The sequence below is a fragment of the Aotus nancymaae genome, unplaced genomic scaffold (assembly GCF_030222135.1).
Source record: "Aotus nancymaae isolate 86718 unplaced genomic scaffold, 86718_ANA_hifiasm-v0.15.2.pri h1tg000046l, whole genome shotgun sequence".
Lineage (NCBI taxonomy): Eukaryota > Metazoa > Chordata > Mammalia > Primates > Aotidae > Aotus > Aotus nancymaae.
In genome coordinates, this window is record NW_026988460.1 from 7,490,649 (window position 1) to 7,504,901 (window position 14,253).

Consider the following 14,253-nt stretch of genomic DNA (forward strand, 5'->3'; position numbering starts at 1 on the left):
GGGGCCTGATGCTAGGGATAAAATGGTGGATAAATAGGGGGAGGAAAATATTACTCAAATAATCATGCTAATCCGTAACTAGAAACGGTGGTAGGGACAACCCCTCAGTGCATGGAGATGCTTTCATGCTAGGAATCAAAGGCAGCCCTGAAGAATGACATCTGAGCAGCTCTTTGAAGGACACCAGAGGTCACACAGGAAGTCAATTTCAGTGAGCCAGGAACTCCAGTACCTTCCAGCCGGAGGGTCTTCCCGACTTGTCTCTTTGAGGAATGCTGGAGGCTGCGATTCAAGTGCTCCTCCTGGAATTCCATGGTGGAACCCTGAACCATGCACACCTGACCGAGGAGCAGTCTTTCCTCCTGGCAGCTGCCCCTGGGAATCTGCCTGTCTTCCTCTTTCCAGCCCCTTCCACATGACCCTGAGTCTGTCCCCTGTCCTGTCCCTCCCATTACTGAGAGTTTATGACAATGAGACACCCAGCAGCAAGGCTGGTGCTCACAGATGCAGATATGGTTTATCCATCCTTCTTTCCCAATCCCCCGACCACTGTGCTCATACCCCGCACAGAACTTGGTCAAAGGCTCTTTCCTCTTTCACCCTGTCCTTCCAGCAGCTGCACAGGGAAAAACCTCTAAGAGCCTCAGCCTTCCCTCTCACAAGGAAAAAGCTAAGAGCTGGAGTTCCTGAACTCAAAAACAGCTCAATGATGGGAAGCCAGCTGCTTTAAAAAAGAAACAACACAAGTATTCTTTATTTTATAAGACCTATTCCATTTCTCGGGGGCAAGGAGGGTGAGTCACATTAGAGACAACAGCTGCTTCAAGTTAATAAAATCTGAGGTATCTTCCCTTGGAACCTGATCACTAGTTTTAAGTTGGATTTCTGTGACTATTTCTCATATTATGATATGAATTCTTCATTCTTGTGTGGCAATAAAATTGAGCATGTGGTTATTCTTTATTCCCATTTTAGGTTAATAATGATACACTTTAAATCCAAGGCCTTGTATTACACACTAGGTAATCAAACTAATGACTGTAAATAACAGAAAAGTAATTACAAAGATGGAACTTATCTCAGCATTTTTAACCAATTAATTTCACTGGCAATTTTCTGCCATTTACTATTTAAATGTTGTATCTTATGTCTAACAACTAACATTAAATTTCTGAAAAATATTTAAAGATATGGGAGACTATGTTGTTATGATTCAAAAGGCATGCAATAAAATTTTAAAACATTGTTTAAAATCACTTAACTCTGTAATCAGTGAGTTTTATAAGATTAAATAACATTTACTTCAACTTATGTCTTACAGACAAGAAACAAAAATACAAAAATTCAGAGTTAAATGGTATGACCTCAATTTTTTTCTGTGCGTAAAAAGAAAAAACACACTAAAGTGTTACGTGATTATCTTTGGGGAGTTGAATTTCACCTTGTCACGTATTTTTCTGTATGCACTATACAGTGAAAATGCATAATTTTTACATTAAAAAAGTTTATATCTTTAATACTTTTTTTCTTTAGGACTGAAAAAATCAAATACAGAAATTCTGTTTCCAAAAATAACCCTCTAGTATAACCAGTTATGTTTACGTAATACCAATACAATTTTTGGCTAGCTCTATACCCAGGAGGGAAAGCTGCTTGGGTATGTGGAAAAAAAAAAAGTCTCCAGGATCATATCTGGAAAGTAAGCAGGGAGATAATTTAAAAAACAAAGTACTAAATATCAATCTTAAATGTCCTAATTTTTGTATAGTATGATAGTTTCTTCTAAGGTATAAGTATCACTGCAAGGATCAAAAATACTGTTTGGAAAACTAAATTTTCTTAATCTATCATTAACAACTTCCCACAGAGCAAATTTTGGCTTCTTGCAAAATATGATATCTACTCCAACAAAAGAGACATAAAGAGACATATAGGCAAAAGTGGATAAACTAGATGATTCAGACTTCACTGGCCTTTCTGCAGTCAGAGATACAGCACCCAGACACAGAAATGTGAATGAGCAAACTCTCCTTCCTCCTGTTTTTCCTGTTCAGTCCCGCTCCCTGGGTCAGGGGCTGGGACCCACAGGACCTGATAAAGGTGAGAAATAGGTCTCTAAGCCTTTGGAGAATCCATTCCAAGAGAAACACAGCAGGCTCCCTTGATTCCTTGCAAATGCAAATGGAAGGGGAGGGTAAATAAAGAACTGTAATTAACTAAATATGCTGTGTAAGCTTTACAATAACCTCTTAATCATGGACTCTCTTAAGCCTGTGAGTTTCGATATTAACCCTGCAAGCTGGGAACACCACAGAGCTGCACTGTTTGACAGCCTACGCAGGGGGATCACAAGTGCTTCCAAGGACATGCTTCTGCTCTGCTTGACAAGCTGCAGGACGCTTCAAGTTTACCCAAGAACTTGTTGATGGAACCCACTATATGCCTGTTCCTAGGCTAAGATTTCAAGAGAAATGCTACAGTACTGTTGAGACACAGTGCCTATCCTCAGTAAGACCCCAGGCACACCAAGCAGCCGGAACACTCAGGCAGACACAATTAACCACAATTAGTGGGATGGCGGGGGTTGTCAAGGCCTTTCTCTGGCTGATGCCTTTCAGTGGTTTTGGAATTAATATTATGCGGGGTTGACAATGTTGTTCTCAACCTGAAGGCTTAACTGAGAAAGAGTTACTCAACACCGTGGTTTTGTTTTGTTTTAAATGCAGTTTCACAGTTTGACCCAGCAATGCGTAGAACTTTATTTTCTTTTGTTTCTGGTGCTATTTTATGGAAGGGGTAACAAAACCCCTCAATGATAGTGATATTAATAAAAGATGAGGTTATGACATTAAATGAGGTCTAATCTACAAAATATGTTGACATAAGAATCCAAACAAGAAAACCTTCCAAACTTGTCTCAGGAGTCTATATTAAGGAGAACCTCTCTGTTTGGTGTGAAAGTGTCTTAAACACCTCTCACACACTTGCTAATTTCCCTTTTGCACATGGGTTCAGGCCTTGGAGGCTTCAGCTGATGTGAAGATGCTGTTTTTCACTGCACATCAAAGCCACCTTCTAGTTACTGAATGTGATACTTATTTCCTATTTATATAAGAAAGAACGGTTTGCTTTTTAAAGTAAGTTGACATTTTAAAAGAAGGGATTTAAATAAAAATATTAAATAACAACGTGGATAGAAGGATAGATGGTGGTATCTGAATGACTGAAGTTTGGCCAAGGCTGGAATATAGTTTCAATGTGTGTGCAATTAAAACAAAGTAAAATGAAAGCCTAAACAACTAGAGACTATCTCACCACAAAATTATCTTAGTTCTTCCTTAGAGTCAATATTTACATTCCCAGAGAACATGTGAGTACCCAGTTCATTTACAAAGTACATACTCTATTTTCTGTCAAGGGCGGGAGCAGCTCTGCCATGCCCACTGTCACTGACATGATGTAATTAGCATGGGCTATGTTAAAACTTAGGTTTCTGCAGGGGACATCTCCCAGAGTCTGCCCCAGATAGTGCCTACTCTCAAGAGAACCAACAATCTGTAGGTATGAACATGACTTTAATCCAATAAGGCTTGAAATCTTTTTCCTCAAAACCTTTCCTCTGAAAACCCTCAAGAGAATAAAAACATTTTCGAAGAGCTTCTTTTATGTACTAAAAGCTGTGCGGAACAATTTGCACCAATCTGCCAAATTTGACTGTTACAAGCATCCTATGACCATATTACTGTCCCCATTTTACCGATGAAGAAACAGAGGCCAGGAAAGAGAGAGAGAGTGGAATAAGTGGCAGAATTCAATTTTGAGGCTGAGTGCTCCCCACCCCCCAACTATACAAGGGTGTGTTTGGGAGCAAAAGCTCTGGAGCACGATATACAGATGGAGAAACAAGACCTTCCATAAGAAAATCTGCACCACTGTATATGTGGTGGAAGAACTGGGAAATCGTTTAAGCATATCTGCTCAATGGCATGTCAGACACATTTTAGTTCACTGAGAAATACTCAACCTACTCCTCATTCAAAGGGGTTTAAATGTTTAAATGCACCTTTGCATACTCAGTTGTATCTGCCCCTTTTCCCATATTCTTGGGATGGAAATGTTCCGCAGATGGATCCCTTTGTATCAGCATGAGATTAATTTTATGGAGATGGAGGTTTTAGAACACAGATATTTCTGTGTTTAGCACAGCCAGGGCCGATCCTCACTCATGATCCAGAAAACTGCATTATTAGGAGTAAAAGATTTCTTAATGCAGAAAGCCTCCTAGGCTCCAGGTGACTGACAATGAGTCACAGCTAGTGTGCATGAAACGAGTCTGGCACATTTGTACACTAAAGTCTATTTCCTAGGTCTAAATGGTGTTGGTCAGAGAAACAGGGAAGACGAGGGAAGAGAAGAGAAGAATAAGCAACTGGTAAACAGCTCATCTGCAAAAACCATGCAAAAATTAATTATATTTGCCTATAAGCAGAACATAACCACATAAAGAGATCCAGACAATAAACTTTACACAGACGTTCTCACCTTCAGTTAGGATGCTTTACTTCTCATTGATCTACTGTATGGTTGAATAAAATACGCAATTTGTTTGTAATTTAAAATCCTAGAGCTGCAAGCAGTGTAACTGTTTTGTCTTTACATTTGTCAAACTGCTCTGGTGGTGCTGCTTTTAAAGAGAGGTGGCAAACATTCTGAAAGCTGCTAACCTTTCAACCATTAGAGCTCATCCACTCTTAAACTCCCATACTTTATCTGTCACTACTGCTGTGACCAGAGCAAGCTGCATTTCTGACTAGTGGCTACAATGAAATGAGCATTCCCCAGCTGCTTCCATAGCATGTCAAGAAGGGAATAGGTTAGTGTACTCACCAGGGAAAGCTGGGGTGCCTCAGAGGTCTAGAGGTTCCAGGGATGTTTCTGTTCACTAAGAGAGACATCTCAGGTGTATCCTAATCATTTGGATTCGTAAGCATGGAAGCTTTATTTTTCAGCATCTGACTTTGCTAGTCCGCTCACTTGCAAGGCTATTATCTAAAAAAGGCTGAACTGAACTACTGTTGAAAAATGATGCACTTGCACTGTGAGAACAGGAAAGGAAGCTGTGGTCTTCACGTGCTTCTTTGCATGCAGATCCTCACATGCAGATGCTTGTGCACTTGTCTGCCCCATTTTCTGAGGCACGTGTTTGGGCCAGAACTCCTGAAATCCCATGTCTCAATTCCCAGACAAGCAAACTTTAAAAAAAAACCTCTTTCCCCAATTTTTACTGTGATTTGAAACACATAATCATAACTTGGTACAATTAACATCACAGAGAAACCCAAGTCATCTTTTTTTTTTTTTTCTGGAAAAGTTGTTTGTTTATTTTTCATTAAGAATTCATGTGAGCTTCCTGAATTTCGAGAAGATAACATCTGCTCCTTAAATTTCAGTGCCAACACTCACTAGGAAATTTATAAAGTCTGGTCAAAACCATCTTTTGATCTGATTTGATTTATAGTTTCTAAAATGGAATAGAACAGCTTAAATCTCCATGACACTCACATATATAGAGATGTATGAACTGACATCTCAGTATTCTCTCCCCACCTCTCTCTATTGCACATAGTGGGAGCTAACTGACCCATTTTACATTAATGTCCAACAGATCAAAAGAGTCACAAGAATCATTAACATCAACAGGGTCAAAGCTAATAAAGTAAATCTAGTAGGTGAGTGTAAATATAAACAGTGTTTTGTACATAGGACAACCAGTACAAGATGGGCATGAGATGCCTTTCCTAGGAAACTGACCTGAAAAACCCCTGGCATTAGGAGGTATTAGATTGAAATTAGACATGCTTTCTAGAGTCCCTTTAAAAGAATAAACAAAAAAGTCTCCATTCCCTGTAAACTACACACAAAGTATATCATTACTCAGACCTCACTTTGCTTTTGGAGAATCTGTGTCACAAAACCATCCTCCCACCCACAAATCTATATTTACCAAGGTCAGCTCCGTTAAATGCACGCCATCTACAGCCTTCATTTAGCGCCAATGCTTCTGAAGCCTATATAATTTGGGGTACCATGGATGCACAGGGGCCCCACCCCCATCTCACCATTAAAGCCTGAATAGACAGCACAGCAACAAGGCTTTTGTACTTCATTTGCTTTTCCTCCTCTTTTTAATTCGGGGAAAGGACAAGATAATTCCTTACCAGAAATGACTCCAAAATACACTTCTCAGTTCTGTCCCACATTAAGAATGAAGTGTATCTCCTTTAAGTGATACTGTCAACATAAAACATTTCTAAGTCAGCTTAACCCTTTTTTCTGTAAATGGAAAATACATTTTCAGACTTTCTGGTGATACTTATTTAACCATGGGCTGCAACTTGACAACTTATATTTTCTATTTAAAAAAAGATAGATGAGCTGGATAAATCAAAAGCAGTGTTTAGGAGAAAGCTAAGCAGAACTGTAGAAGGAACATGCATCTTATAATCACCTTTACATAGACGAAAAACTTTATATATTTTTAAAAAAGTTGTCTGTTTTCTGCGTAATTGTGTTGATAATTTGGAATCAGAAGTCTAATTTGTATGGTTCCTATTTTATACAATTTCATTTATAAATCAAGAGACATTTGCCTGCTATGGGCTTTTGCCAGTCTCCTACGGCAGACGGTTTTTTGAAATGCCTGAATTTTCTACCAACTTAAGGCAGAGTTAAATAGTCGTGACAAAGACTATATGGCTATAAATGCCAAAAATATTTACTATTGGGTCCTTAATAGAAAAGGTTTCTGCCTCCTGCTCTACATGCTTAATGACTCTTACAACATCCTATGAGGTACAATTATTATTCCAATTTTGCATAAGAGGCAACTGAGGCCCAGAGAGCGAAAACAATCTAATAGAGGTAACCAGCGAGAAGATGCAGAGGTAGAACTTGAGGCAGGCTGGCTCCAGAGCCCAGGCTCATAACCACAAAGGTAACCTCTCTGTTATTGGGTATTAGCATAATTATGATCATGAACATGCAACCACCCTAAACACATATGTTCTCCCCTGGGTTTCTGGGCTGCCGTGAGCACAGTTGCTGATTTAGAGGCTGTGCCTATTCTGCCCTCTTCCTGGCTCCTCTAGTTCTCTCTGCCCGAGTCATGCCTTCTGTAGCCAAATCTGTATAACCCTACACCACTTACCCCAAAGATGGGGACTGACGATCTTAGCTGAATGATTTAGAACAGTCACTTAACATCTAGAAAATTCTGTCTTCTCATGAAAAATGTGTTTGCTAATCCTGGGAGCCATGTGCCTACTTTGCAGAGCTATTGAGACCTTAGCTGTTGTTTGCCCTCCCTACCCTTCTTTGTGTCCTTGTCCCACCTTTTATTGAAACTAGCACCTGGGTCTGTTTTCACTGACAGCCATGTGGCCCCAATTTGGGGTGTGTGACATGGCGGGGGCCAGGATCTCAACCTCTGCCCCAACTACATTCCATCAGCCCTTCCAGCGCCTGTAGCCAACTTCTCCTTTCAAAGCTCAACCCCTTTTCTTGAGGTTTCTTTTCTGCCCTGCACTTTCTCTTGTGGGTTGAAGAGGCAGCTCCTATTTTCACCTGATCTACACAACCCCTATGCCCATTGGATGGTCTTATCCTTCTTAGGGCTTTTCACTTTTCCAAGTCATTCCTGATGCCACTCAGGAACTTTCCTTCTCAGCATCATAAACACTATCTTCTCCCTCCCCAGTAATTAGTGGTAAGCCTCATAATTTAGAGCTCAGGCTCTGAAATCAGGCAAATATGAGCTAGAATGCTAACTCTGCTACTTCCAGCTGTGTGACACTGGGCAAGTCTAACCTCTAAACTTCACTTTCTTCATCTGTAAAATGGGGCAATCATATAATTATTGTGTTATAGCTAGTAAAGCTATAAACATTCTGCCCAGCATACAGTAAGTGCTCAATAAATTATGATTTTCATGGTCATCCTCATCATCATTACCACCATCACTACCAGTTTCTATATCTGCATTATCAAAGTTACCAAAGTACAGAATGTTAAGGTAACTGTATACACAGTATTAGACAGCACAGCACTATACAATACTATATATACTCCCTGTTCTTCAGGGCTTTAGGGAAATATTATATCCAACAAAAATTAATGGAAGTGCTTAAGTCACTTAATCTCTCTAGGCCTACATCTCCTCATCTGAAAAGAAGAGAAAGTTGAATGAACTGACAGTTCATGTTTCTGAATGTTGTCTCTAAAGATCGGGCTCCTAAATCTGTGGTCTTATTTCACCTTCCATCATGCCCTGGGAAGTTGGGACAACTCCTACCGCTTTCCAACCTCTTTGTTGAAAACTATGTTTCTAATTAAAAAAAATTCCTATTCTCATAAAAGCCAGGTTTGTCTTCATTCTTCAAACCAATTCCTGAGGCTTAGTCTGTGAGATAAGGATTTTTATGTCAAAGAAATGAGTCACATCTGAGAAAAGTGAAATAAACTGGATACCTTTTCTTACCTCCAGCAAAGTCAAACAGCTGAAAGCCTGAATATCCAGAGCATTCAGGTTATAGGGAAAAAGACAAGGGAGTAAAAACCTGAAATTTCCAGATGTGAAATGATCATCGTTTGACAATTTTAAATTATATTTTAAATTTTTGTTGTGTGAGAGAGAAAGGGATATCTTGATTCAGCAACTTTTCAGTTAGACTTACTTGAACCAATTTCTTTTCCTAGTTTACACAAAATGATACTTTCTTTAGCACAAGGATTGTAGAAAATCTCAACTGATAAACAGGCAGGCTCACTAGTCTTCAGATTAAAATGCAATGATAATGTTTTCTCAAAATAGTCACATGAACTGTGAGCACAATCCGTAAGAGAAAATAGTGAAGGAAAGTCTTTATCCATGAAATTCTCTCAGAAAATTCAGAGGGAAAATCTGAATTTATGGAAGGAACTCTGCATCAAAAGAACCACCTCTTTGTCCTGATTTTGTCAAATGCTCATTATTTGAGAGCAAAAAATGTATCCAGAAAGGGGCTTCCAGTAGGATGAATCTGGTAAGGCAATGCCCACTTATTGCCTACTCATCTCTTTGCTGCCTTTCCTTTGATGGCGTGACTCATATTTTATTCGCCCTCAGAGAAAGTGCATAAATCCCAATTGGTCCAAGCCATTCACAGTAATTTATGGCCCACAGTACTATTAGTAGTGTGACTGATTCTGTCCAGCAAACCACTGACAAAGGGCAGTCTAGTCTAGGGCTTCTTGGAAAGCTTTCTTCACACCTACGGAGACAAGAAAATGATGTCTTGCTGGTGTCTCTAGAGACTGTCATGCCTTGATGTAATGCCTGAGCCTGTGGCAGCTGTATTTTGACCATGAGGAGATTACTCCGACATGCTAAGGATGACCACAAACAACTTGGATCCTTGACAAGGCCACTCAGCTACTCAACTCACTAACCTGGGAATCACCCGTCCTTGTACCTAAAATAACATGTTTAACCTGTTTGGATTTGAAATCTCTATTACTTGTAGCTCCAAATACTTACAGTAATAGAGTTGGACCAGTGGAAAACCGTTAAGAGAAAAATCTAGCTGTTATTAGGCAAGCCCTCCAAAAAGTCATCTAGAACAGAATTGTTCTGGTTCACCCATATGGCATGATGTAAAAACAACATGTTTTAAGAATCTGGTAGTTTGATCAACATGGACATCTATCCTTCCTGGAGCTGGAGCTTTTCATAACTTTCCTGGATACTTCCACATTGAGCAGACAATATCTTAATTATTTCCATATGTTGGAGTCTACAATCTGTAAAATGGGGTTTTAGGAACGAGACTTTCAAACTATATATGAATATGAGAAGGCTTTAAAAAATTAGTAACAATAGAATATATATTTTTTAAATGCCACGTACATTATCAGAAATAGAAGTTCAAAATCATGACCTGAGTTTCCAACGTTTAAAAATTCCTCAAGGGTTTAAAGCAAAACTGATGATTAACAGATTTTATCAATTCTACTCAAGCAGAACAAGAACAAGCATTGGAATTCCTTATAATTCAAAGTCCACTGAATTAAAAAAAAATTTCCCCCCGAATGCAAGTCTTATTTATCTGCCAAACATGATTCAGAAAATTCTACATATATTGAAGTATAAAACTGGTTCATTTGTAAAAATGCCCTTTTATAGTTATTCTCATACCTCAAACAGCCTTCCTCCTATCCACTTTGTGCTGTTGGAACATGGGCACTCATGTTCAGCTTAGCTTCTATCCCCCTTCCAAAAACATTAACTAAGAAGACGTAGCTTCTAGCCCCCTTCCAAAAACATTAACAAAGGGTGTCTGGTGTGTCAGGCACCTCCCTAGAGCAACAAAAATACAACCATGGGGTCCTTGCCTTCATGGAGTTTATGTGTTTTTGTTCTAATGCTGGAGAGAGACTAATCAATAAAATTATAGTTGAAAAATCTAATAAAGAATAAGAAATAAAACTAGTGGCTAATACAATAATGAAATAAATAAGGGCTTCGTTGAAGGGAAACCAGAGGTGGGAAAAATGGTTTAAATTCCAATAGAGAAATCAGGTACAACTTCTTTTGATAGGTAACAGACAAGCTACAAAAATAGGGGTTTAGGGATAAGAAGGAGTCAGCCAAAGGAGGAGCCATATGAAGCCAGGAGTCAAAAATAAATGGCTTCTTGGACCAAAGCCACAAGCCACCTCAGGGATCTCACCTGTAAAATGGTGCAGATCATCACTAACCTGCTATCTCCCCAGAGCTGGACACAATAAGGAAGAGGAAAGTCTTTTTTTTTTTTTTTTAAATCAAGGTTAAAAGCCCTACAAACAATTATGTGTCTTTATTATAAATCTTGCCTTTAAAAAGCTGGAGGCTTGAGTTGCTACAAAAATAGACACTCGTTGCTGTCATATGTTTCATACTGCGTCTCTGAAGCAGTAAAATTAAAACTAGTTTTGACTTGAGAAGTTTTACAGCCTTTGAGATACCTGGAGATCCAAAGGGCTCTGTAGCTAAACCCCAGCTGAGAGTCGCTCTCCTATAGAACTGTGGTAAATGCATGTCATTACTATAATGATCAACACAAATACACACCAAAACGACCTTCCAAATATCACCCACATTGAGACAGACCGATGTCAGCAGGGGATTCCCGGGCAATTCGTTTGATACGGTAGCACATGGCAGCAGAGGCAGCTTGGGACTTGCTGGCCAACAACCAAACTGTTTGTGGCATACCCTTTTTATAGCTCTACATTCTAATACATGATATTTGCTACACGATTACCTAAATATTAAATAATCAGCCACAGTACAAGGAGGAAAGTAAAATCCTGAGATTAAAACAGGTGATACTCATATCTCGGGACAACACAGAGACCCAATTTTATGTTGTAACTGTTTCTATTTGATTAGTGGAAGCCAGACCTACAGTTTTCAAAAAAGATTTGCACTGTAGCAGGGGAAGGATAACTGAAACGATAGGGCCTTGCTGAAAATCTTGTTCTGCTCTTTATCTCTCAGCAGGTAGGTATCATTATTCCCATTTCTAGATGACAAACTGAGGTCCTATGAAGTAAAATAACTGGCCCAAGGTAAGTGCTGCTGAGCTTTGAACCTAGCTCACCTATTCTAAATCACACACCCCTTTTCATCACATTGCCTCACCTGGTTAATCATGTTCAATTCTTCTTTACTCTTTGATTCATCAGGAGGAATCAGATTTCTGAAGGTCCTTCATAAATACTTCAGTCTGTAAAGATGAACAAGAGGAGCCCGAAGAATGTCGTATGAAATGAAGACTGAGATTCTGAGATTCTCTCCAAACAGCCTCAGGTGAACCAGAATAAGCAGGTTAATAATCTTTAGTGAGGAGGCTGGGAGGGAGGGTGTCACATGTGTGCCGCATACCTGTACAAGAGTACATATTTCCTGTCTCTTGCATGTCACGTTCTTTTAAGCCCCAAGGCTTCTACACTGACAATTTCCACTGCACAGAATGTCTTTCTCCTCTTCTCTGCAATGAGATCAGCTGCTCCTCAGTAAAGCTTTCTCAGAAACCTCCCACCCCCCACACCCGCACACACACATATACAGACAGACACAGCAGACAGACAGCCCTGTGCCAAACCTCAGCCCTGTGGCAGGGTGTTCCCAGGCATACTCCTCATTAGTTTGGGGTCTTCTCTATGCAGGACCTGAGGTTACCTTTCTCTTCCTTCCCAGTGCTTGGCACAGAACCTCAATTCAAACATGCACTCACTGAGCCTGCCCCTGGCCAAAGCGCCAGGCGCTGGGCTGGACTAGGGCTGGCAATGGTGAACAGAAGAAACTCTCGAGGGGTTGAGAACAGAGGCTCTAAGTGACCTGAAATCTACCTGCTGTGCCATCTTGGCCATCTCTTAAACACTGTGCCTGAGTTTCATCATCTGTAAATGGAAGTGACAGTCCTGCTTGCCCCCTCACAAGTCTGTTTTCAGAATCAAAGGCAGGTGGCAGAGAGGAGTTGGTGACACTGACACCTGAGAGGGGCTGAGAAAATGAAGCCATTTCAGCCTTTAGCCTTCTATTACTTTCTGTTCTCTTACCCTGCTTCATTTTTCTTCCAAGCACTTATACCACCCCACCGACACATTATATATGTGGTATCACTTACTGTATGGCTCTGCCCTACTAGGATTAAGCAGCATGAAGACAGGACTCCTGTTTTCTACTCTGCTGTGTATTGGCACCAAGGACAACAATGGGCATGTAGAAGGTCTCAAGTACTTCTCAAGTGAATGAATAAATGAGAAAACAAATGAATACTGACTGACCATCTTATGAGGCACACATCTAGAAGAGACGACAAATATTAACAAAATTCAAGACCATGAATTGATATTTTATGGCATTAATTACAGGCATATTTCACTTGTTTCTGTACTGGCCAAAAAGTAAAGGCTGCATATGAAAACAATTCTTGAATTGATTTTTGGTGTTATGCTATGTGGCATAGGAGTCCTCACACCTGCACCTGACATATCCCCAGACACATAATTAGTGCGGCATTAACCCACATGCTCATTAATGATGGAATTATGCATTCATGGAGTCCTCTAAAAAAGAAGGAATCCTCTCTAAGATTATCTATTGCTCCAAATGACCGGCTGCCTAGATTCAGGCTTCCACAAAGGCTAACTCTTGATTTTGACTGATCTGGGAGCAGAGCCTTCCCATATACAAGGAAGCATCCTTGTCTATGGATGGCCCGTATGAGCCCCATCCATGTGGCAATGTATCAAGTTTCCACCAGCACAGGGAACAGAGGAGGACGATGGAGGTGCCCAGGAGGTCCCAGGCTCTATAACCACTCCCTGGACTCAGGCCTTCCAAGAGGTTCCCAAAACATCTCTAAGGTACTAGTTTTGTTCTTGCCCTTAACATCCCATAAATGTGTCTGCTTTTGTTTGCTCCTGACTACCTGGCTGTGGGCAGAAGAAAACTTGTGCACAAGATAAAAAGAAGAGAAAGATAGTAATTTCATCATCATCATAGCTACCTCTTCAACTTGCATGAAAGCCCTACATTAAAAAGCATGACTTTTGCTGCCCAGTGTGTGGACTAAGTTTTTCAAGATTCAGTTTTACAAAAATGTATCTTAACTATGGTTTTCCTCCAAATGAGACTAAAACATTTTAGTCAACAACATACACACGATCTCAGTCCTATTGCACTTTCTCTACTATGTGTTCCATAAACTACATGCCCTAAAGTGCTTTTATTTTTCCTATTTTTAAAAGGTCTTTGTATCCCTTTTTTCTCAATATCCAGTGGTGAGAAAAGTGATTTATCACCTGCCACACTACTGCTACTCAGTATTCCCACCATAAATCGTGCCTTTGTGACAAAACCCTTATCTTAAAAAACAGATAGCATCAGCCATTACTGCTTTTTATGTCAATGCCTTTTTATTTCAGAATGACTCTGTTTTCATTATAGACCTTTAAACATATTAGCAGAAGACACATTCGTAGCAGATGCTTTCAGTGAGGGGCAGTCCAGCTGTAGTCACATTCTCACTTCTAAGCGGGGTTAAAATCCTTAAGTAAACATGTTCCACAGGGGCTGTGCTAAAGTACATTTTTCAAAGACTAATGCCATTTGGTTGAAGTCAGCTCCAGAGGGCCACATACCTTTTCAATCAAAGCTGCAGCTGCCGG

The 14,253-nt window shown here is 40.0% G+C and overlaps 1 protein-coding gene across 3 annotated transcripts in view; it reads right to left on the reverse strand.

Moving 5' to 3' along the window:
- The window catches only part of PDZRN3 (PDZ domain containing ring finger 3), a 250,708-nt gene that overhangs the window by 175,950 nt on the left and 60,505 nt on the right, over positions 1-14,253 (reverse strand). The window contains exon 1 of one of the 3 annotated variants that reach the window (XM_012474245.2): positions 11,720-12,116. The exons of 1 other annotated variant lie outside the window; for it this stretch is intronic. In XM_012474245.2, coding sequence (XP_012329668.1) covers positions 11,720-11,731 — 12 coding nt within the window. In that variant the 5' untranslated portion in view covers positions 11,732-12,116. Of the gene's footprint in view, positions 1-4,887; positions 5,357-11,719; positions 12,117-14,253 lie in introns of those variants that run through there. One more of the 3 variants, XM_012474251.2, reaches the window with a different exon arrangement.